Raw genomic sequence first — 26,121 nt, forward strand, 5'->3', positions numbered from 1 at the left:
CCTCTCCAGATGAAGTGGTGTTTTCAGGTCTGGTACTGGCACCTGATGACTTTAGAACATTTCAGGAGCTGCTCTCCATCTAAGCTCATCGGTACCTGCTAGCGTAGTGCTCCTTATCTATAAGGGTTTCTTATCAGCGGTTCTCAAAGTGGGTCCCGACCCTATTTTAATGGGGTCACCAGGGCTGGCGTTAGACTTGCTGGGAGCCAAAGCCGAAGCCTGAGCCCCACCGCTCAGGACTGAAGCCAAAGCTCAAGCGCTTCAGCCCTGGGTGGCAGAGCTCAGATTACAGGCCCCCTGGCTGAAGTTGAAGCCATTGGTCTTTGGCTTTGCTCCCACCCAGGATGGTGGGGCTTGGGACAGCTCAGGGTTTGGTCCCCCTTCCTGGGGTCATGTAGTAATTTTTGTTGTTAGAAGGTGGTCATGGTGCAATGAAGTTGGAGAATCCCTGTCTTATATCAAACTAAAACCCTGTGGCAGACACCAACTAAACTGCATCTTCTGGCTAAGGGAGCAGAAAAAAAATGTTGGAAACTCCAAAAGGGGTTTGAACAGTTTATGAAAAGTTCATACAGATTAAGAGCACCCCAAAAGCAAAGACTCCAAAAAAATTAGATTTATTTGGAAGAAAAACTTATTCATCAGCATCACTGCTACTTTGTTCATGGCCATCGCTATGACCATGCACAGAACTTCATGGCTGCAAGCCTCTGGCATTCCAAGAGAAGTGCAAATCACAATGAAGGATTTGCCCCTTGAGAACGCGGACTGATTCAGTATTTATATGGATGACACACTGCACTCCCTCAGAGACTCCAGAGCACTGCTTCATTCCTTGGGCATCTACATTTCAGCCCCAAACTATGTGCCGTTTAGATATCAGAGGCAATCCAGGCAGAAAACACCTATGTACCCCCATCACAGATTTTCTGATACTTGCACAGGAAGAAGCCAACGTTTTCTTGGAGGAAACTATCTTCCTTGACCATGGGCTATTCTACACCTGCTTCCAGGCAGCAGGTTTGATGCAAGGGTTGAGAGCCATGCTTGAGCTACTCAGGACCCAGCCCTGCCTTTTGGGTGCCATCTTGCTTTCTTCCATCAATCATGGCCTATGATAACAGACATTTAAGTACTAGAAGCAGTCTCCCTCCCATGGCTATTTCATCTAATTTCATTCATTCTAGGAACTCCCACCTCCCACACACACACTCACCCTTCTTCCCAATCCCTCTTAGGTAACCTCACAAAAAATAGCTAAAGGAAGAGGTGGCTTCTGTACTTCATCTAGGTGCCATGGAAGAGGTACCTCTGGAGTACAAGGGAAGAGGCTTCTACTCCTGGTATTTCCGTATCCCAAAGGAAAAAGGGGATATTTGTCCTGTCCTAGACCTGAGACGCCAGAACAAATATACACACTATCGCAGATTCAAGATGATAACAATTGCCTCCACCATCCCTTCCCTTCAGGCTCAAGACTGGTTCATGGCTCTCAGGCTACAAGATGCATACTTCCATATATTCATCCAGTCAGCCCACAGGAAGTACTTGTGATTCACAAGGGAGCCTAATCACTACTAATACAGAGTGCTGCCGTGTGGTCTCTCCACAGCACTGAGAGGCTTTACAAAATATTTTGCTGTTGTAGCAGCACATCTGAGGAGATTAGGCATTAAGGATTATCTATATTTAGACTATTGTCTGATCAAAGGCAGATCTCATCAGGAAGTCACCACAGCCCTGAACTCTATATTTCACCTATTCAAAAATCTGAGATTCATGGAGAATTATGAAAGAAGTCTCATCTCATCACAAACTATAGAATTAATAGGAGCCCACATCGTCTTCTGAGAGGTATGTTTTTGCTAATTTGGAGGCAGAGTTCTTTTTCTTCAGACTGTAGTCACCAGCATCAAATCATATGCTACAAATACAGTCAGAAACTGCCTCATATTTGTGGGCAACATGCCAGTTTGTGTATATGTGATGCCACTAGCCAAACTTCACCCACATCCATTACAAGGCTGGCTAAGATCAGTGTATCATCATACAAGACATTAGACATCAAATTAACATGTGAATTGTGATCTCAGCACACAACCTGTTTGCACTGAGCTGGTAGTAACACTCCAGGAATGTTTGGATGGAGGTGCACTTTTCCATACAGCCACCTGAAAAGATGTTTACCACAACCTGTTCCTGTTGTATCTGTGATCAACACCTGCAGATACAATGGACTTCGTCTTAAAAGGACTCAATTCTTCAAGTAAATGTCCTAGAAATATGAGTAGTCACGTTAGCTTACATAGCGTTTCATCCTGTTCCGCAGAATTCTACAGTGCAAATTATTAAGACAACTCATCTGCAATGTACTCTATAAACAAGCAAGGAGGCACCTGTGCATCACCCCATGTCAAGAATTAATCACATTATGAACATGGTGTCAACAACATGGGATAACTCCAATTTCTCTTCATCCTCAGTCAGCAACAATCTGCCAGACTGCTTAAGGAGACAATCCATCACCAATCACAAATTGTCTGTCGTCATCAAACCAATATTTCATCATAGATTCATCAAACCAATCTCATAGATTTGTTTGCTCCAAAAGACAACATGAAATGTACGTCTGGGCCAGGACATAGGCAGTTGGGTCCAGCGGTTAGCGACCTGGTTCAGGGAGGAGTGTTGGGGCCGGGACATAGGGGACCAGCTCTGGTAGTTTGTGACCTGTTTCAGGAGGATCATGCTCAGGTTACCAGGAATCAGGGCAGGAGTCAGATGAACTAATTTGGATGGGGTCAGATACTATTTGGGTCACCAAGAGTCAGGCCAAGGTCAGGATACCAGGAATCAGGCAGGTCAGAGTCTTTAGGGCTGAGCAAGGGGTCTAAGTAGCAGCCAAGTAGAGCCCAGTTGTGCAGACAACTTTTTGTGCCTCTTTGGGTTTAAATAGGAAGCTCTCACAAATCAGATGTGCCAATGTTCCTCCTCCAATCAGGGCCCAGGGGAGGCCTCCCTGATGTAACTTCAGGTTTCATGATCTCTGCACTCAGGGTCTGTCTTCACTACGCAGCTAAATTGACACCACTGCTATTGATGCAGCTGCGTTGATTTAGTGGGTCTGGTGCAGCACTGTCTGGCAGCCTGGATTTTGATTGGTTTAGTTTTGCTGACAGAGATTGTTGTCTACAAGTACAAAGGTGTCTTTTGCTAAGTAAAAGGCTTTCCAAATGGAAACTTACTCCTCTAAATGGAAAATATTTTCAGATTTGTGTAGCCCAACACAACCTTGACTCGTTGAAGACCCTCATAGCAAAAATATTTAACTATATTCTGAATCTGAAACACTCTTGACTCTCTTTCAGTTCCATGAAAATCTACATTGCAGTGATCTCAGTATGCCACCCAGTAGTAGTGTTATACTCTGTGTTTATACCCCATAGTACCCAGATTTCTAAAGGGATTATTGCATACTTTAGGAAATCCCTTCTGATATGGGATCTTAACATTGTCCTTAGAAATTTAATGGTTCCCCCTTTCATTCCTCTTTCTGAATGCTCTTTAAACCTCCTTACTTTTAAGATGCCTTTTTAGTCACAGCCAGGCAGGTTAATGAACTCCAAGCTTTCATGGCAGACCCACTTTATGCAGCATTCCACAAAGATAAGATGGTGGTAAGACCTTGCCCCAAATTTATTCCCACTGCTCTGTCAGACTTTAATTTGAACTAATCTATTAATTTACCTGTTTTCTTTCCAAAACTCCACTCCTTTCTGAGAGATCAGAAACTCCACACTTTGGACATTTCAAGGGTTTTGTTAAACTACCTTAACGGGACAAGGCCTGTGGTTCTCAGAGATACTGTTGTCTATGCGGATGCCTCCATCTTCATTTTTTTCTGAGACCTTCTTACCTAGGATTCTGGATTAGTGAGGGAACTGAGAGATGGTTGTAGATGCTCTGCCCTTTATGCGACTGGGTGGGGGAACAGGAGAACATGCATAGTGCAGGCATGGGCCAGTGGAAAGTACTGTTCAAAAGATTCTGATCTCGTGTGTGCAGGGTGTATGTGCACTTAAAGTGGGATCCCACAGACAACAACATTTTGAAGAGCCACAGGTGCTACAAGGATAACTACTCATCTTTTTTTCAAGACAGTCTCTGCACATTTCCACCTTTGGATGTATCCCTTGATGGCTCTGAGGTTCAAGAACCTTCTATAAAGCAGTGCCCTTTGGTGATGTGTAAGTGTTCTCTCTTGGCCCAAAATATTTAAAACTTGGGTTATAAAAGGTCTGGACATCCCAACCACCTCACTTCCTTCTTTTCTAGAACTGACTGTGGGTATTGGACCCTTCTGTGCATTGCTGGAATGAATTTTGGGGGTTTAAGCCAAAACTCCCTTAAGTTATAATGTAATGTATAAGCTAGATAGTTGCACATTTAGGCCCAGATCCTCAGGTTCTGCCAAGGTGTATCCAGTGCAGGACCCGAAAGAGGGGAAGGACGGCACAAAGGTGACTTAAGGCAACTTTTATGCCTCCTCCAGCCCACCCTAGTTCTGAAGGCAACTGAATGCTGGTTCAGCACTCAGCATAAGTTAGAACATCCTCAGGGTTATTTTAATGTATGGCTGCTTGTAAAGGTTCCCTAGGGGTCATTGTGCTGTCTGGAGATGGACAGAACACAATTCACTCTAGGCAAGCTCCATTCTTTCCCCAGAACATCTCCAGCATATCCCGTGTCCCATTCAGCAGTACTTGATGCTAATGGGGTCTTGGTGTCTTGCACCTATGACACACCTCATGCCCATAGAAGAAGAAAGAAGGAGCTGAGGTGGTCCAGGATGCATGGCCTTTTTTGCAAACTTGCTCCAAATATTTTGTACTCTGTGAGGGCACTCATTAGGTGTCACTGGGTACTGCTTCACCGAAGGTTCCTGCAGCTCAGTGTGCCCTGGAATGCTTCCTACAAGTGGGGATGTGCAGAGAGAACACGCTCAAAGGACTACAGTTACTATGGTAAATAACCATTTTTTCATCATTTCTGCCCCCAGTTTCATGAAGGAAGAGGAAAAGCCAGTGGTAGGACTAGTAGACACGATTATTTCATTACCTCTGATTTATATACATTAAGTATGATGTGTATTTATAAATATATATGCATATAAATGCACATGTTCAAGTTTTCTATTTTTTTTATTGATGGATGAAAAAGGTTGGTGATGTTGATGGACTGCAATTTAACTCTCTTCCAGCACTAGGAAAAGAATGTCTGTGATTGTTCGCACACCAACAGGGAAATTAAGACTCTACTGTAAAGGAGCTGTAAGGTTTATTTTATTTAAATTACCATACAGTAATTTTAATCTGTTAATTTGTAAATGAATATGCTATAGACATACAGAAAAATAAATAATTGAAATAATTACAGTCTGAAGTTATTGCACAATCAGCTGAAGTCAGATCATCTAAAATTAAAAAAACTCTAGGTTTCAGTCATGACTTTTTTCAATTTAATTAGCTATATTATATATTAAAATGTTATGTGCCAGGATTAAGCTCTTAATTGTGAGTTGTACTACATGCCTGTCTGGGAAAATAAGAACCCTCCCCACTGTACATCTCTACTTGGGATACCTAGACCACTGCTCACCCATTTATTCCTTCTCTGGAGCAGATGGGAAGGGAATTGCTGGGGAGCCTTACCTCTACCCCCTGTTCACTAGCCTGAGTAGGAGAGAGGAAATGGTCGGGGGGAGAGAGGAAATAGTAACTTACTGATAGTATTAGGTCAACAGTAAATTATTGTTCCCTTGGAGTAAGGTATGTCTGAGTTACAATGCATCCTAGAATGGTGCAGTTTGCACACCATGTGCCTAAAGTGATTCATCAAAGGAATTACTGATATATAATCTGAAATCAGTTTTAATCAGGAAAGAGATCTTGGAGTCATCATGGATAGTTCTCTGAAGACATCTATGTAGTGTGCAGTGGCAATCATAAAAGCAAACAGGATGTTAGGAATCATTTAAAAAGGGATAGAGAATAAGACGGAGAATATTTTATTGCCCTTATATAAATCCATGGTATGCCCGCATCTTGAATACTGCGTACAGATATGATCTCATCTCAAAAAAGATATACTGGCATTAGAAAAGGTTCATAGAAGGGGTTTGGAACAGGTCCCATATGAGGAGAGATTAAAGAGGCTAGGACTTTTCAGTTTGGAAAAGAGGAGACTAAGGGGGGATATGATAGAGGTATATAAAATCATGAGTGTTCTGGAGAAAGTGAATAAGGAAAAGTTATTTACTTGTTCCCACAATATAAAAACTAGGGACCACCAAATTAAATTAATGGGCGGCAGGTTTCAGACAAATAAAAGGAAGTTCTTCTTCACACAGCACAGTCAACCTGTGGAACTCCTTACCTGAGGAGGTTGTGAAGGCTAGGACTATAACAGGGTTTAAAAGAGAACTAGATAAATTCGTGGAGGTTAAGTCCATTAATGACTACTAGCCAGGATGGGTAGGGAATGGTGTCCCTAGCCTCTGTTTGTCAGAGGGTGGAGATGGACGGCAGGAGAGAGATCACTTGATCATTGCCTGTTAGATTCACTCCCTCTGGGGCACCTGGCATTGTCCACTGTCGGCAGACAGGATGCTGGGCTGGATGGACTTTCGGTCTGACCCAGTATGGCCATTTTTATGTTCTTAAAACCAGTTCTTCAATGTTTATAAAAATTGAATACAGGATTGTTGATATTCCACATTCCTTATCCTTCCAAATGAAAATTAATGAAATAATGTCATTGTGTAACTCTATGCACAGCTTTTTTGTTGGCCAAGTAGAAGTGAGAATGAAAGCTACTAAGCATCAGTTTCACTCTGTACTTAAATTGGGGTTGGGGGGCAGAGCAAAGGAACACGAAGGGTGGAATAAGGGGAGAAGAGTATGTATGAAAGGTGAGGAGAAATAAAAATACAGAAAACCCCCAAATAATTCCAGATTAGGAGAAGGTGTAGAGATCTACAGAACCCGAGGGCTCAGAAAGTCCTCCTCTTTTCTCTCCTTCAGACCCAAAATATACTTCTATTTGTGTTGCTTGGCCCTGAAATACTTTGATATAGTGTTACATATTTTTCTGCCTGTTTTCCAGAATTTCTGTTGTTGTGGTCACATCAGTGAAACCTGCTTGCTTTGCTTTATTGTACCTTCGTTCTGTTTGCATTGTAGGACACAGTTATTTATGACCGTCTGGCCGAGAGTTCCAAATACAAAGAAATTACTTTAAAACATTTAGAGCAGTTTGCTACAGAAGGTGAGTAATAGTGCTTGATATAAAACAATATGAAATAAAACCTCTCAATTCTCATAGGTACTATAAATTTCAGCGTTTATTATATTGTAAGAATTTATTATATGTATGTTTATTAAACGCCGGTAGCTTCTGAAAAAGATGGTCCTTTTCCTGACGAGTATATGTTCACAAATATAGACAGATAAAACAGTTAGACTCGGCCTAAGTAGAGGCTTTTAAAATTCAGTTGTGCTGTTCAAATGTATTATGGAGACACAGTAGTGATTCCATGAAATTAGAATGCAAACTCTTTTGCAGCCTTTAATTTTGATCTCTCCCAGCCTCTGACTTTTTGGGAGGAGAGGAAAGAGGTTGGAGGGAGTGGAATGATAATGGTTCAGGAATCAATGTTGACACTATGATGGCCTTCCGCAGAGAGGCCATCCATCCACCCCTTGACAGTTAAGTTCGCTTTAAGGCTGCTTTACATTGCAGGAGTGAATCCATTACTGATAACTCTAGGGAGTCCTCCCATACCCACCTCAACTGTCATGTCCCTGTGTCCCCAGTGGTCTAGCAGAATCATCTCTAACCACTATTCAGTGACGATTAAAGGGATGTGGGTGCCACATTTGGGTTCACAAATAAGAATCTGTAAGTGGCTTGAAAAGGCTGTCTATAAAGACAATAGGTACCTATCCTCATCAAACAATGGACACTTTAAACAAAATTAAAAATCACTAGAAAACCCCACACTTTAGATGCAGGCAGGAAAACCACCTCTGCAATAGAAAATAGTGATATCGTGTACACCCTTGCAATAGTACTTTGCTCTTATATAGCACTTTTCATCAGTAGATCTTAAAAGCACTTTACAAATGAGGTAAGTATCATTACCCCCATTTTACAGAAGAGGAAACAGAGACACAGAAGTAAAAAACTTTCTGAATGTCACCCAGCAGGCCTGTGGCAGAGCCAGGAATGGAACCTAGATCTCCGGAGTCCTAAGCCAGTGGGCCACAGTGCCTCCCAGATACTGCTCTGAGGTCTTTCTGTGCCTGATAGAGGAAAGCAAGTTGGTTATGGGTTATAGCATCATACAATAAAGGACCATAGTATTCTAATTCATCCATGCAATAAGAAAAGATGGATGGGTAAGGAACAAAATTAAGGTTATTACAGGAAACTCACCTGCAGATGTTCTCTTTCATTTTTATATAACTTTAATAAAATTTGTTTCTAAGTTCTTTAACAAAATGCATAAGTAATTTTAGATTTATTTTACTAAATGTTCATGCAACAAATAAGAACCAAATTAAATTATCTATATTTATAATTATCCATGAGATTTTAATGGTTCTGCCCCTGGGTGCTGTAACACTGAAAGTGAAGCATAAACAATCTATTGTTAGCTCCTTTTGCAGAACAGATTGCAGGATTTTCTGGTTGTATGGTAGATAGTATAAATTAACCTCTTGTTCCTGAGGAAGTCCAGAGCCCCTTTTCCCTGCTTTGGTCCCAGATCAGGGAAATGGCTCCAGGCTGCTCTTCCCCCTTTCCACAACTTCACCTTTAGGCCAAGGGGATGGGGTAGGGATGGACTTGGTTAGTACAGTTGCTGGCCTGAAGGGGGGCACTGTCACTCCAACTAGGTTTCTGCTGATATTAACCACTCAAGGTGGGCTCTCCACATAGGATGCTCTTCTCCCTCCTCTCTCTGGGCAGTTCCTCCCAGTGAGGGGGAAAAGTAGTTCTGTATATCTTGGGTACTTGTATGACCCCCATTGCCACAGTAAGTGAGTGGCTCACAATCTTGAATATCTTTAGCCTCACAATATCCTTGTGAGGCAAGGAAGTACTGTTATCCCCATTTTACAGATAGAGAAGTGAGACACAGAGAGGCTAAGTACTTTCCCCAGGGTTATACAGGAAGTCTGCAGCAGAAAAAGGACTTGAACCCCAGTCTTGCAAGTCCTCTCTCATAGAATCATAGAATATTAGGGTTGGAAGAGACCTCAGGAGGTCATCTAGTCCAATCCCCTGCTCTCAAAGCAGGACCAGCACCAATTAAATCATCCCAGCCAAGGTGTTGTCAAGCTGGGCCTTAAAAACCTCTAAGGATAGAGATTCCACCACCTCCCTAGGTAACCCATTCCTGTGCTTCATCACCCTCCTAATGAAATTAGTGTTTCCTAATATCCAACCTAGACCTCCCCCACTGCAACTTGAGACCATTGCTTCTTGTTATGTCATCTGCCACCACTGAGAAGAGCCTAGCTCCATCCTCTTTGGAACCCCCCTTCAGGTAGTTGAAGGCTGCTATCAAATCCTCCATCACTCTTCTCTTCTGCAGACTAAAAAACCCCAGTTCCCTCAGCCTCTTTTCGTAAGTCATGTGTCCCAGCCCCCTAATCATTTTCATTGCCCTTCGCTGGACTTTCCAATTTGTCCACATCTCTTCTGTAGTGGGGGGACCAAAACTGGACGCAGTACTCCAGGTGTGGCCTCACCAGTGTCGAATAGAGGGGAATAATCACTTCCCTTGATCTGCTGGCAGTGCTTCTACTAATGCAGCCCAATATGCCGTGGGCCTTCTTGACAACGAGGGCACACTGCTGACTCATATCCAGCTTCTCGTCCACTGTAATCCCCAGGTCCTTTTCTGCAGAAGTGCTGCTTGGCCAGTCGGTCCCCAGCCTGTACTGGTGCATGGGATTCTTTCTTCCTAAGCGCAGGACCTGCACTTGTCCTTGTTGAACCTCATCAGATTTCTTTTGGCCCAATCCTCCAATTTATCTAGGTCACTCTGGACCCTATCCCTACCTTCCAGCATATCTACCTCTCCCCGCAGCTGAGTGTCATCTGCAAACTTGCTGAGGGTGCAATTAATCCCATCATCCAGATCATTAATAAAGATGTTGAACAAAACCGGCCCCAGGACCGACCCCTGGGCACTCCACTTGATACCAGTTGCCAACTAGACATCGAGCCGTTGATCATTATCCATTGAGCCTGACAATCTAGCCAGCGTTCTATCCACCTTATAGTCCATTCATCCAATCCATACTTTTTTAACTTGCTTGTAAGAATGCTGTGGGAGAACCATATCAAAAGCTTTGCTAAAGTCAAGATATATCACATCCACTGCTTTCCCCATATCCACAGAGCCAGTTCTCTCCTCATAGAAGGCAATCAGGTTGGTCAGGCATGACTTACCTTTGGTGAATCCATGTTGACTGTTCCTGATCACCTTCCTCTCCTCCAAGTGCTTCAAAATGAATTCCTTGAGTACCTGCTCCATGATTTTGCCAGGGACTGAAGTGAGTCTGACTGGTCTGTAGTTCCCTGGGTTCTCTTTCTTCCCTTTTTAATATGGGCACTATATTTGCCTTTTTCCAATCATCCGGGACCTCCCCCGATCACTACGAATTTTCAAAGATATTGGCCAATGGCTCTGCAATCACGTTAGCCAACTCCCTCAGCACCCTGGGATACATTAGATCTGGACCCATGGACTTGTGCATGTCCAGCTTTTCTAAATAGTCCTTAACCTGTTCTTTCATCACTGAGGGCTGCTCACCTCCCCATACTGTGTTGCCCAGTGCAGCAGTTTGGGAGCTGACCTTATCTGTGAAGACCGAGGCAAAAAAAGCATTGAGTAGTTCAGCTTTTTCCACATCATCTGTCACTATGTTGTCTACCTCATTCAATAAGGGTCCCACACTTTACCTGACCACCTTCTTGTTGCTAACATACCCGTCAAAACCCTTCTTGTTACCCTTCACATACCTTGCTAGCTGCAACTCCAGTTGGCCTTCCTGATTACACCCCTGCATGCTCTAGCAATATTTTTATACTCCTCCCTAGTCATGTGTCCAAATTTCCACTTCTTGTAAGCTTCGTTTTTGAGTTTAAGCTCACCAAAGATTTCACTGTTAAGCCAAGCTGGTCGCCTGCCATATTTGCTACTCTTTCTGCACTTCGGGATGGTTTGTTCCTGCACCATCACTAAGGCTTCTTTAAAATACAGCCAGCTCTCCTGGACTCCTTGCCCCCTCATATTAGCTTCCCAGGGGATCCTGCCCAAGGGAGTCAAAGTCTGCTTTTCTGAAGTCTCTTGCTCTTTCTTTCCAGTCCACTTTCTCACTTTTACCCTTTCTTTCCCTCCCTTTCTCTGTGTGGAGTGCATGAGTGCAAGTTTTTAAAATCTGTGAGCACACTTAATCCTATTGAGCTGATAGGTTTTAAGATTGCCCTGAAATACTCATGCATTCCACATACTAAAAAACACCTAGGATAACACTGGTCCTTGCTCCCTGAAAGTTTCCCAGTCTTCCTCTCCATGACTCCTGAACCTTATAACACCTTGTAACATGCACATTTTGTCAAAATCATCCTGGTCAACATCCACTCTTTCAAAGACAAATCTCTACTGTCCAGGAACTTACCAGTTTTACTTATCTGCCTACCCCATTCATAGAGTAATTATCATAGTACATCTAAGATCTGTGCAATAAACCATAGCACATAACCTTATAAATAGAATTAAAGAACCAATAGAAACAAATACATGCAAGAAGCCCTTGATTTTTTTGTTTTGATTGTGTGTTCCCTGATGTCCAAGGGAATCCATTAGACCTTCCCTTGGAGGCAAGGACATTCTTAATCCTAAATTGAGGCACTTATCTTTAGTAAATAGGGAGTTATGACCTGGCCAAATCTTTTGAGACCTCTTACACCAGGAAGGCCTATTTCTATTCCATTATTTTAGAGATTTCTACTCCTCTCTTTCCCCTGTTTATATCATCAAGCAATTGATCCCTTTGATTGCTGTGGAGGTTTCCTTTCACGATCATTGTATGATGGCCTAAGTGAGAGGGAAGGGGGGGGGAAAGCTAGCCTCAGGTCTATTCCTTGTGTGTGTTCTTCACATTATGATTTGCATCAGGAGTGTTTGGGTAGCTCTAAATAATCGTATATAATGCCCACAGTATCATACTCAGAGTATCATACTAGGAAGGAAACCTAAAATAGAAATAGGCTATGGAAATAAACAAAAACTTGTCAGATAGTTGATAGTGCAGCAGCCTAATGCTCCTGATGAGTAAATCTTTGACTACATGGATCTCAGTGTCTGGGCTGCTTAGAAACTTAAAAAAAAATGTACTGGTCAGGACAGCTGAAATGTAACATGATGTGAAGGTCTGCCTTCCACATCTAGGATACTGGTTTGAATCAAGGCTATCTAGGTAGTGGCTGAAAAGTGTTTATTCTCTGATAATCCATATGAAATTAATCCAGGCTCTCAATGCAGTTCTTAGTGGATAATTGTCCTCCTCCAGATCACCAGCACAATTGGCAATCTCAGCAGAGAGGTTGGGGATTGAGCTGACATGAAAACTAAACTTTTGTGCCTCGTCTAGACATAGGCCAGGTCTACACTGGGCGGGGTGGGGCGGGGGTGTCGATGTAAGATATGCAACTTCAGCTATGGGAATAGCGTAGCTGAAGTCGACGTATGTTATTTTGACTTACCTCCTATCCTCACGGTGTGGGATCAACAGCCGCGGCTCCCCCGTCGACTCCGCTTCTGCTGCTTGCCCTGGTGGAGTTCCGGAGTTGACAGGAGCGCATTCGGGGATCGATCGCTACCCGCCGATCCGGCGGGTAGTCTGGACGTACCCATAGTGTACTTCCGTGTCCTTGTAGGGAAGTGTGCTCTTGCACCTCTCATGTCTTTTTGTCCAGGCCAGTCAATCTGTGACCTCACAAGCATGGAATTCACTTGTTTAAAAAAAAGTGTTCTCCACTCTGTAATGCATTAAAGAAGAATTCAGTATTTATTATTGCACCAAATTTAAATACTGCCAATAACATTACACCTTTTCTTTCATGTTTCCATTCATGTGGCAATACAGTATGTCCTTGGCATTTGCTACACGTATTTGCTGCGTTGTTCAAAATGAAGTGGTTAGCATTGCTGGCATTTACATTTAGACATTTAAAAAAATTCCGTGTTAATACCCATTTAGGTGAATGGAAGAACTGTATAATTCTCTGTGGTCTTATTCCAATCGGTCAAGAAGGAAACTCAATAAGAGTCTCAATTTTTCATTAAGATTCTTTGCAATCAATATGCCAGTAAATTTATTTTTAAAAATTAAAGTTTAGATTCTGGAGAACAGCAGATTCCTAGGAAAATCCTAGCTCTGTAGATATTCCACACACACTCATTGCTGTTTTTCCACTTCATCATCTGATTGGTGGATTGTGAAAAGATTTTTAGAAAGATTTTAATATCCAAGTTATTCAATCCTTCCCACCTTTCTCTCTCCCATTCATCTTTCTGGACCGATCTCATGGGACTCTTCTTATGAGAAAAATTCAGTCCATTTCTCAGTGTAATCTTTCTGCCAAGTTGTACTGACAGTAAAAAAGCCCAGGTTCAATATCTAACGTTTCTTCTTAATATTACAAAATAGAACTGGCTCGAGCCTCCACCCAATAATCTGGAAAAACTAAACACCACCCCTGTCACCTCTAAGAGGCAATACTTTCCCACTCACAGACACGGTCTGTGTATAACAAAAGAAAACTTTTATTAAAAGGAAGAGGGAACTCAGCATTAATTTGGGAAAACACCACAACAACAATTCAAAAGTGTGCAAACCACAAGTAAATACCTACCCCACAGTGCAATGAGTAGTGTCCTTTGCCTCAGTTTCCCACCTGTGGTATGGAAGTCTGACAGACTAATGTCCCTTTAACACATCACTCCCCTTCATCTCTTCTGCATGCCATTCATAGATGGTTGTCCAAAGTTAGCTAAGTCCCAGAATTCAGGGGTGTGTTCACATGGTTTCACTTCCTACCCCAGAAATGGGGGAGGAGTCATCGAGGAGTGCTGCTGCTCAGGGCTGCTGCAGCTGTTATCGCTGCTTGCTGCCACCTTTGCCTCTACTCACTGCTGCTGCTTGCCGCTCCTGGAATGTCATGTTTTAAGGTTCCAGCACTTAGCCCAGTTCTTAGTGATTTCAGCTTTTAGTGATTTCAGAGGGTAGCAGGGAACCTCACTGCTATTGCAACCTCTCCATCGTCTTTCCCACATCAATTCTAAGGCTCAGCCTGTAGACCTGCTCATTTGTGATTTCAACAATAGCAATGACTGAGCAGAAAAAAGGACTGTCTGATCAACTCTGCCTTTAAACACTGGAGAGGCCAAATGGTATCTAGGACTCCTTAAACAGAATCCACACTACCAGATAGGAACACCTCTCCCCATCCCCTCTGCCTTTCACTTGGCTTTTCCAACACTGACCCCTGCTTAGCGAGCAAGGTTAAAGTTAGGGTGACCTTCTCAATTGGGGCATGCTAATTACAGTTCTGCTGCCCTTTACTCATACAGTAAGGAAAACAACATTTCATTTCCCCTACATTCAATATTAAACTAAATTTTAACTCAAAACATCAAAAATTGATCACTTTGGCAAAACTGGTCTGTGACCTCCACAGAGTAGGTCATCATCATCATGTTCCCATTACGCCTCTGGCATTTAGGGCAGCGACGAAACTCCTCCACTCCTGTCTGTTTCTGGCAAGTCTTTCAATAGTTCCCCAGCTGTGCCCCAGGTTTTTCAGCTCAGCTTCCACAGCTTTTCGCCATGTCGCTTTCTGGCAGCCTCATTTTCGCTTGCCTACAGGTATCCATCTTATTGCTACTCTGGTGATGGAATCAGTTTCCATCCGAAGCATATGGCCAATCCATCTCCAGTGTCTCCTGGCAATGATGGTGCTCATATCCTCTTGGCTGCACTGTGTCAATAGATCTTGGTTTTAGATTGTTCTGGGCCAGAAGATACGGAGGATTTTTCTGAGGCAGGTTTTATGGAAAGTGTGTCTATGAAAATACAATCTGCTTCTGAGATCTTTTTCCCCAGTTCATCACTAGATGTCAGGGGAGAGCTCATTCAAACCCTTCTTACATCAGTCTAGGATGACCACGCATAGTTTCATAGAGCTATAAGACCTAAAGGGGCCACCAGACCATGTAGTATGACCTCTGTATAGCACATGCCATTATATTTCTCCCAAGTACCCCTATGTTAAGCCTAAAGACTTCAGTTAGACCAGCAGCTTATCCAAAACTCTTTGGTTTTATAGTTTAGGATTGAGTTGTACATTAGCTGTGATCCTGCAAGCTCTTAAGTTTCATAGGATTTATCGAAGATCTGCAAGATGAGAGCTCTACATCTTGGAGGACATATTGAATCTTTGGGAGCTTTGGATATAAATGTCAGTTCACGTTTAAAACTTGCATGTACTATTTGGGGGTTGGCAAAAAGAGGGCTAGGGGACATTAGAGGAGTAATATGATCCTTTTTGCTGTTAGGAAAGGCCAGAAGAAACATAACTATTTTTTAAAATTTAAATGTATGCATTTTAACTTTTTAAAGCTCCTATGTTTTGGGTAGATCGGTATCTGCTCCTTTAGTTCCATTTAGCTCCTTACTGATGAGTGAGGAGAAAAAGACCTTGTTACTGCTGATATTGAATAAGAAAACAAGTCAAGATGGGGACAAGAATCTGTCACGCTTCCCCAGAGACCCATCACTCTGCGGTACAAGAAATCCAGGCCAGAAAGGCTGTAGAAGATGATGATTGTTGGAATTATTTTAAATTATTAATATGGGAACCACCAAACACTAATTTAACCATAAATTCTTCATTAATTCCAAAGGCTTATACAACTGCTCTACACACGCCAAAAAAGCTGAAATAATAAGCAATTTGCTACATCCAAACAGTAACAAAATATTTATAAACATTTGACCAAGATACTTACAAATGGGCTAAATCCAGGAATGCTTAGACCTATATTGGTCAGCATTATTAATGAGCCCTTTAAGAGTTTACCTTTTATACCCTTTAACAAACAAGTGATGTCACTGACAGTTACTGACTTCAGCTAAAAAAAACAATTTGAGACAGTTCACCCTTATTTCCAGTCTTAATCCAGATAAGATGTACAACCTCCTTTCTTCCCAAGGCCTTTCTTCCTTATTTCTTCCCCTCCTTCCTGCTGACCAACAGCTTTTTCATTGCACCTGTGTTCACATAGGAAATAACACTGCTGTGTGAGGTGGGAAGGTCCATGTTGGCTCCTTTTGAGATTTTTTTTTTGTATTACTGAAAACCACCTGCAGTCACCTCTGTCAAAGGCCTTCTTTTTAGAAACGTCCCCTTATTTCATTACTTATTCTTTGAAGCAGACAGCCTCCCTACTTCATTCCTTTTGGCCTTATAATTCATTATTTTCAAGGCCTTCCTTCTACTTGCCAGTCAGGGCCTTTCTTTACAACACATATATATTTCCTTAACCAAATTTACACTAACTTTAATTCTGTACTTATCCTACAATTATGATGGTATTAAATCCACATCTGCTGCCATCCAGGGAGGCAGCCTAAGCTCAGCCTCTGTGCTAAGTATCTGTATAAATAAGGCTCAGTCATCAGCCCTCTCTGTCCCTCCTACCACATCTGCTAACATCAATGACCCCCCTCTCAGTAAGGAGCAGAAAGATATCTGTTCCCAGCACAGCTCCTTTCCTCCTTGTTGGGGAATAAAAAAGAAAACTGCCTTCAGAATAAGCCTCTCACCCATTTGCAAGAGGCTAAAGAGTGACTAATCTCAGGGAAAGTCTACTTTCCCTTTGCAGGGGGTAGAAGTTGAGCTCCTCCTGGACCCTTAGCAAGGGGAGGGATTAGAGATGATGGCCATGGAGAGAGAGGACTAGATGAGCTTGCAAAAGTAAAAAGGGTTTGACTTGAAGGGAACTTTCATCGTGCCTCCACCCCCAACACACAAAAGGAGGGCACTGGTTGTGCTGGGAATAGCTGTCCCTCTGCAAAGTGGGTCAGTGATGCATATGATCCAACTGCCTCCCTGACTGATGTCCATAACCACAACTTAGACTTCTTCCAGACGCTCAGAGACTGGTTTGAGGCAAAGATGAAAAACATTCTCTCCAAAGTAAATGTTCCAGTATCAAGATGACACTATCCTCTATAATATGTCATCCATTTCTCAACTTCTTCCTCCAGTAGAAGAGGCAGGAAAAAGGCACCAGTCAAGAAGCTGGGTAGGACCAATCAACTATTATTATTATTATTTTATTTATTTATTATTTATTTGCATTGCAGTAGCACTTAGGGGTGCCAACCAATGTTAGGACCCTTGTATGCTAGGTTTAATACAAATACACTTTAAAGACAGTCCCTTCCCCAAAGACCTCAGTGTTATGACAAGACACAACAGGTGTGTGAAACAAATAGAGGGAGGTGGTTCATGAAGTAACTAAAGCAAGCCAATTATTGTACATTGAGTAGAAGTCTTATTCAAGTAATATAAACCATTCAGCTGAAGTGATATTCCTTTTGGACCTATTCATCCTACTGATCTATCAGAAGGAACACTGCAGCATACAGGGGATGCCTCTGATACAGAGGTTTCAGAGGTAGAAAACTCTGGTAGGATCATGGTTCCTTAGTCCATGTTGGAGGACACAAGCCTTTTCCATGGCTGTAGCTCTGGCCCCAAGGATCAGAATCTGATTACTGGGCATTTATTTTTCCTGCAAACATGGGGAAAAGTCTGCTAGTGATCAGTGGGTCCTCATAATCATGACAGAGTCTACATACAAACTGGAAATAACACCAGCAGATCACTTTGTGCATTAAAAAATTCCCAAAATCCATAAAGAGCAGATCTGTAAATTGCTATAGATCACCATCTTCATGTCCAAACACTAGAACCAGTTTGCAAACAAAAGATGTTCTCGGTAGCCTGTTTGAGCTCTTTAGGTCTCAAGAAGTCTGAAGGTGTTTGAGTGGTTCTAGATTTGAAACTCTTAACAAGTGCAAAGATCATCTTCCAAATATGATACAAGTGTAAATGGATGCAGTTTCATCTTCCTGAGCATGCAGACAGAAAGTTCCAGTGTTTGCCAATCAGTAACAGCAGAGTGAAATTAAGAAGACTTTATTCAGTTTCAGTAATCCTGTTCAGAGCCTGTGGGTAGCAGTGAAATTGTTGAGTCCTGTCAGTGTCATTCTCCAAAAATCTAAACCTCTTAAGATGGGAAATGAACAAAAAGGCACTCTAACAACCTTAACTATTCCCTTTAAAATCAGTTTAAGATAATCTGGTTCCATAGAAACTAAAATACCTTACTCACAATCTTAGGGGTTTTCTGCTCAAGAAGAAACTTTTAATTATGAAGCGTAATGGGAAATAATGACCATTAATAATAATAAATTAATTTTTTAAATCTTCAAATGTAGCCTATATGCAAGAGTTTGCTCAGTTTTGACTTTATGGGAAGTTGGAAGAATCTGTGACAAGGCAGAGTTAAGATTGTTTGGATACCCTCACTGTGCATTTCCATATCTTAACACGTTTAGATTTAACTTTAACCTTAACTCTGTATTTCCTGGTTTTGAGATAATGACAACATTTCAGTAATGTATTTTACATTGTTACTGATACATTACTCTCAATCTTAACTCCATTTTAAATTGTTTTGGTCTAGGAATATATATACTCAGAAACACACACACTCATACAGAGAACAAAAATTACAGATAAGAAAAAAACATTTGCTCAAATTTTCTGCTTACCAGAGTTATCGATGTTCTGGTTAATTGTGATTTTGTGAATGGAAAACACTTTTTTGGGTACACATTGAATTATTTTTGTTTGTTTTTTAATTAGGATTTACATTTTTAAAATTTCTTATACACTCGTATACATATTCCATTCTTCATATGAGCCCCAGTGCATATGTGCAAGTCAGATAGTTGTGCATGTATGCTTATGCAAATGCGTATTGTGTACATGTGCGTTTTGTATATGCAGCTCATGCAAGTTGACATTGTGAAACATTTGAGCCTAATATTGTAGGGTTACAAAAAAATCTGTAAATGTGACAAGAAAAAACAGTAACAGGTATTTTTTTTAATAAATCAGAAAATCAGCTTTTCTTCACACAAGTTAAATTAAGGTTGATAAAATAATGCTTAACATTAATATTGTTTTTGAAAGTTTTATGTCCATAATTTACAGATTGTGAGCATGAGATCATTTGCAATTTATTATTCTGAAAATATTACTCCTTCATTTCATTGTCTACGGTGGACATATTCATAACTTGAAAATGAAAGTTAATTTTAAAAAAATAGTTCTGATTTTTTCTTGAAATATGTCCAATTATAAAATAAAGATTTATACTTTTTATCTAGAAATATCTATTTTTATTGCCTGCTAATGTAAAGTATTAATATGGTGAAAGACAACTATGTTAACAAATAGAAGAGCAGTGTTTGGCAACCAAAAATCCCTGGGATGTCTTGGACAGAAAGAAGTGACAGTAAAAGGAAGCATGCTAGCTGCTTTGTTCTTAGTATCTCTATCTATACAGGAATTTTTTGTACTATGACATTGATGCCAACCTGTAGTATAGATGTGCTGCACAAGTGTAATATAGGGTGACACCACTATGACTTTAGCAAGTAATAAGATAAGTTGAAGTAGTTCAAGATTGGTTTGCACTGGTGCAGTAGGTTAGCATCAGGGATTTGCTCCCATTTCACTATATTGATGTAGGTATGCTGGTACAAATATTCTCAGTGTAGATAAACCCTTAATACTGTCTTGTATTCTCAAAGCAAGGTGCTTTTGTGACATGCAGCAGTGAGTTTTTTATCTGTTTATTCATAGTAAATTTAGCTTTTTAACTACATATTGTTAGCACTACACAGAAATGAGTAATTTCTAATTATGGATTGCTATTCTTATTGTCTGTTTACTATTTTAGGTTTAAGAACTCTCTGTTTTGCTGTTACTGAGATATCAGAAAGCGAATATCAAGAGTGGCTAGATGTCTATCATCGAGCGTCAACATCTGTACAAAACAGAGCACTGAAGCTTGAGGAGAGTTATGAACTAGTTGAAAAAGTAAGTGGAGATGTCTGGTTTTAATTATGTTCTTGTCATTTAATACATGAAGTTTGAATCTTCATTTCGGGGTAAGACTTGGACCAATTAATTTTATTTATATAGTATGTTTACTGTAGTCTTCAAAGTTTAATTCAGAACATCATCTAATAAAGTAAAGTTTAATTCTAAAGACTTTATACACTAAATGGCAAGCAGGTTAACAATAAAAATTATTATTTTTGAGCTGTACATTTTCAAGAATTTACAAAAGCAAATACTGTGATATATTTGTAATCATCTGTTCAATTTATAGCAGAGGTCAACATAATTGTGTTTTTATGAGTAATAATTATCTATCTTTTCTATACTCTCTCTGTAACATCAGGACATAGTGTAACTTTCTGAAGTGATGTAGCACACTGTATGGTCTTTCCTCAGTGGCCTGTAATTTGTCTTACGGGGTCTACTAGTACCATCACATATTGTCTAACATGATACATATGTTTGGCATGCCAGTTTCTAATTAGTTAGGCTAGCCTCTAGATTTTTATATGCTAATTAAAATCTACCAGTGGTTTTCTCCCAGAGCCTGCAGAGTTAGTCAGCTGAGGCCTTAGGCATTCCTTTTGTGAGAGTCCCTCTAGAAGAAATGGGTAGAACTGGTCATGTTTCAAGGCCAAGGTTCTGACTAGAACCTGTAACAGCATTAGTTGGCTATGAAACCTTTTTAAAGGGATGGGAGGAGAGGGGAAAGACAACTGCAGGTGATTGGGAGATGCCCACAGACACTACAGGAAGTTATAGGGCTCTTGAAAGTGGGGGAACGATGGGAAGACCTGTGGAGAAGGCCAAACTCCAGGCAAGAGGTGCTCAAGACTAAACATGCCCAGTTTTTTTAACCTTTTCTCATAAACTTTTTATTGTTTTTGTTGCTTTTTTCTGGACTCTTTCCAGTTTGTCCACATGTTTCTCAAAGTGTGGCCTCCAGAACTGAGCACAGTATTTCAGCTGAGACCTCAGTAGTGCTGAGCAGAGTGGGACAATTACCTCCCATGTCTTAGATATGACATTCCTGTTAATACACGTGTGATGGAGTGGACTAGGGCCAAAGGTTCTGCCACACCTATCCCAGGAAAGGAGGAGTGGAGAGGTCCTCCAAGCAGGCTAGAGTGGCTGCAGGGGAGGCAGACAATCAGGACCCAGGAGGGCCATATAAAAGAAGCTGCAGAATGGAGCAGAAGTTAATAGCTGCTTGGAGCTGGAAAAGAAAGGACTGCTTACTTGGCTGGCTGAGGGAAATGCATCACAACGGACAGCTAAGTGGGGGCAGGGACGGGGAGCAAGAGGCTCCTGGTTGGCTGTTAGAACTGAGCCAAAGACAGTTTGCTAGCAAGACCGGGGGAGCAATGAAGGAGCTCCTGGCTGGCTACAGACACTGAGTAAGGACTGAGCCTGGGGAGGGCTGCAGGAAGATAGTGTCTCCAGGGGACACTATACCTGGGCTGGACTGATTTAAAGACTGTGAACACACCCACCCAGAGTGGGCGCTCGCAAGAAGTGGCTGCTGACCCCATTACAATACCACAGAATATTAGCCTTTTTTTGCAACTGCATCGCTTTGTTGGCTCATATTTAATTTGTGATCCACTATAACCCTTTGATCCTTTTCAGTAGTATTATCTGGCCAGTTATTCCCCATTTTGTATTTGTGCATGGGATTTTTCCATCCTAACTGTAGTACTTTATTGGATTTCATCTTGTTGATATCAGACCAATTCTCCAATTTATCAAGGTCATTTTGAATTCTGATCCTGTCTTCCAAAGTGCTTGCAAACCCAGCTTGGTGTTATCCACAGAAATTACAAGCACACTCTCTATTCCATTATCCAAGTCATTAGTGAAAATATTAAAAAGTACCAGACCCAGCACAGGCCCTTGGGGAACCCCACTAGATACATCCTCATAGTTTGAAATTGGACCTCTTTATATATGTTTTTTTTTCAGTCAGTTTTGCACCAACCTCAAAGTAATTTCACCTAAACCACATTTCCCTTGTTTACTTATCAGAATGTGGAACTGTGTCAAAAGCCTAACTAAAAATCAAGATGTATCACATCTGCTGCTTAAAAACCATAAACCCATCCGCCAAAATCACAGATGTCTTATTTTGGCCTCAGTCTGGCATTATGTAAAGGGAGTATGTCCAGACCAGGCTTCTTTATTACCAAGGAGAATACCCATTATCACCAGTTCTGCTTCAGGGTGAAACAAGACCCTTTGCCAATAACAAGCTCCCATTTCTTGGACAGGAATCAGGAATTACATTGTGTCCCCTCTGATTCCATAGGATCAGAAGATCTGACTGACCTGCAGACACACATGGCAAAGATATTGTCATTGTCAAAGCCATAACCAGGTCTTACAAGTTTGATTCAAACATCCTAGTTCTGATGATAGCACCACTTTCCAAATTACTGGAATTTTGTCTTAAAGTTGGGAATAAGAATTTACCTCCTGAATTGTCTCAAGTTGACATGCTTGATGAGAGTGTTTCTCAGAAGTCTAGTGGGTTTTCTTTTAATTGGAAAGCAAGAGTTTTTGACCAAACAAAACCTTCTTGCGTTAAACCTTGCCATCTTTTACACTTTGAACATTCAGAGCCATGTTATGTGTTCGTGCAGGCTGCATGGATTGTGACTTCAGCTTTCATCTTCACATGCTCAGAGCACCAAAGGAATATGGATTGTGAATTATACTTGTGCTGTGAGTACCACAGGGAGGACATACCCTTTTAGCTGCCCCAGGGGTATTTCCTGTGCTGCACCTATCTCTTTTGATTTGGGGTTGGAGTCTTGTTTCTCAAAGCTCTTGGAATCTCTGGTCTGACAAATGTCAGAATATCATCTGTGCCATTTGTCACAGGGTAGCTGCACCTCTGACTTCTTCATATTTTCTTTGCAGACACTCCACACAGGCTCATACCTTTTAAACATCCCGTTTCTCAGGGCAGGAACACACCTTCTTCTTCCTTCAGAATGGAGATTTAGGCTGCAATTCACTGTGATTATCCCAGCAGATCTTACTTTAGCACCTGCATTTCCGCGGTGTTCCCGTACTATGACATAGTTTACCAATGATCAGACAGTTCTCACAAAGCACAGTATATTTAAGACAAAAGCATATCAATCAGTAAACAGTATACTCACATGCTAAGCTTACCAGGTATTATCTATCATCCACATGGGATCCTGGTAGGTCAATATACAAGTTTGTCCATTTTTTATTTCAGAATCTTGTGACCCTCTGAGTCAGCTCAAACTAAGCTTTTATACAGTTTGGGGCTTTTGTTTTCTGGGCCTCTTTAACCCAGTCAAAACCATTACACCGCTATCCCGATATGACGCGGCCTGATATAACATGAATTCAGATATAACGTGGTAAAGCAGTGCTCTGGGGAGTGGGGCTGCGCGCTCCGGCGGATCAAAGCAAGTTCGATATAATGCGGTTTCACCTATAACGCAGTAAGATTTTTTGGCTCCCGAGGACAGTGTTACCTCAGGGTAGAGGTGTATATGCTATTTCGCATTGGGAGGTGGTACTGCTCCAGTGCTGTTTATCTATCCAGGGATTTGCATTAATTACCCTCCAGTGATTTTAGTTCCTGCAGGAAGCTCTGTAACCTTCCTCCATGGAATACAATTCCTAATTTACAAAGATAGATATATCATTTATAGATAAAATAGTCTGAGGTTTTCATGCTTCCACACTCTCAGATCTGCCACACCATATACCCAAGAAAATATTTGTCGCATCCATAACTACTGCCTAGACTTAGTGAGATACAGGCAAAATAGCCAGTCTTCTATGAACTAGTCCATATGGTATATTTGATCAGTCAGTGTCTTAAAATCACGATTTCTGGACTCGCATCATCCCTGTTGTCATGTTAAACAGACCAGCAGCTTGTATGCATTTTCCCAAGTATCTTTTATAACCTTGTTAAGACTTGCCAGGTGCTCATTCACCTGCATATATCAAAAGTTATTCAACTAGTCTGAAGACTGCATCCATTTCAGGCCTTTTGTTTTCTTTGTAAAGTTTTCAAAGCTGTTGCTTAAAGTTGTATATGTATTTACTTAAAAATAATTGTTCCTCACTGAGGTCTGATGTGGGAAACTGAAATTGTGGTCACTTCCAATGTAATCTAGTGCTTATGCCTGTTGAGGAAGTTTTGCAGTCCTTTTCACCTAGAATTCCTTCCTAAGGGCTTGTACTGATTGCTTCTTTCTCACAAAAAAAGACTATGCCGAGGACACTCTAAGAAGAAGGAAGAAAAAAAAAGAGGGGTTACTTACTAGTTAGTGTTGTTCTTTGAGTGTGTTTCCTCTGCATACTCATACTCCTCGCCTTCTTTCCCCGCTCCTTTGAAATTTCAGGAAGACCATTCTGAAGTTAGGGAAGGAGCTAGCGGGTGGTTTTATACACGGAATCCTCTGTGAAGGGGAAGGAGGAGCAGCCCCAGCTATCAGTGCTCACTAGAAAAATTAGTTAGCTTGGCGCCAGAGGCATTATAACCCACAAGTAGGAATATGCAGAGGAACCATTTTCAGAAAACCAGGATTGCTAGTAAGTAATCCCTCCTTTTTAAAATAATGTTGTTATGATACACCAGCTGGCATGCTTCAGGTGCTAAAAATATTTCCATGAATTGTTTTTGCTGAAATTCCCAAAATTGGAACTATTTTATCATAGGGATTTTATCAAGATTCAGTATAGATTATGTCATTGCCTTTAGTGTAGTCATCTATGTAAAGTAATGTTAATAATGAAATTAAGTCCAGTGTAATTGTTCAAACCATGTGTACAGAAACACATACAGAGTTCAAATCCTGTCACTAGTGTTCACAGTGGAGTTGAAACTGTGGTTATCATTCAGGAACCTAATCTTAAAGTAAATTATACTAAGGCTAAAAGAATATAGATGTTTCTAGAAAAATCAATCTGTTATATATTACTAGGTTTCTAAACTGTATTGTAGCATTGCATAGACCTTTTCCATAGAAATTTAGAGCACAGGATGGTTTATTTTATACATTTGAAAAAAAGAATAAAAGAAATAACAATACTATAGTTAGTGTTGAGATGGTATTGCTGTTCTAAAACCCAATTTTCATTAACATCATGTTTAAATATAAATTTTTCCTGTTTGGTCTGTTCCCCAAAGCAGCTGTTCTTTCAGAGTCTGATGAAAATGCATTCAATCATTTTGTAATAATACATTATGCATGTGTAAAAAACTATGTTTTGCAGGGAGAGTGTTTTTAGCTACTAATAAATTTTCACATTGAGGGAACAATAGAGTACTACCAAGGTCACCAAGCACAAAACCAAAGTGAAAATTTAATGAATACAGCAAGATTTAATGCTAAAGTGTTTAATCAAAATAAATTTAAAGGAACGAATTAAAGCAACAAAAGGCAGAATGTAAACATTTTGTTAAATAGTTGTTGTCCATAGAGTTTCCAGAATTTATTAACAAGAAGACAAAGAACCCAATTTTCAGAGGTGCTGAGGACCCATAATTCTAACTGGGGAATTCTAAACCATGGGAATTGAGGGTGCTTAGTACCTCTACAAACTGTCTCCATCTCTCTTAATTATTGTTCCATCCCTTCTTCCCATCATTGACTGGGCTCAAATAGGATAGTTGCACTTGGAAATATTAAAAGAAAGAAAGTGGGGTTGGAGTACAGTAGTAAGAACCAGAAACTTCTTAGTGCTATTCCCTTCGTTTACATTCATACCCTCTGTGGCCTTTGA

The 26,121-nt window shown here is 40.9% G+C and overlaps 1 protein-coding gene across 7 annotated transcripts in view; it reads left to right on the forward strand.

Moving 5' to 3' along the window:
- Positions 1 to 26,121, forward strand: part of ATP8A1 (ATPase phospholipid transporting 8A1) — a 233,578-nt gene that overhangs the window by 110,292 nt on the left and 97,165 nt on the right. For all 7 annotated transcript variants that reach the window (XR_005599008.1, XM_039539925.1, XM_039539927.1 and 4 more), the window contains 3 exons: positions 5,261 to 5,330; positions 7,242 to 7,326; positions 20,180 to 20,319. Coding sequence is in view for 6 of the 7 variants with exons in the window: in XM_039539925.1 (XP_039395859.1) it covers positions 5,261 to 5,330; positions 7,242 to 7,326; positions 20,180 to 20,319 (295 nt within the window). In the remaining variant the exon portion in view is untranslated. The remainder of the gene's footprint in view (positions 1 to 5,260; positions 5,331 to 7,241; positions 7,327 to 20,179; positions 20,320 to 26,121) is intronic.

Source organism: Mauremys reevesii, linkage group 5, assembly GCF_016161935.1.
Source record: "Mauremys reevesii isolate NIE-2019 linkage group 5, ASM1616193v1, whole genome shotgun sequence".
Lineage (NCBI taxonomy): Eukaryota > Metazoa > Chordata > Testudines > Geoemydidae > Mauremys > Mauremys reevesii.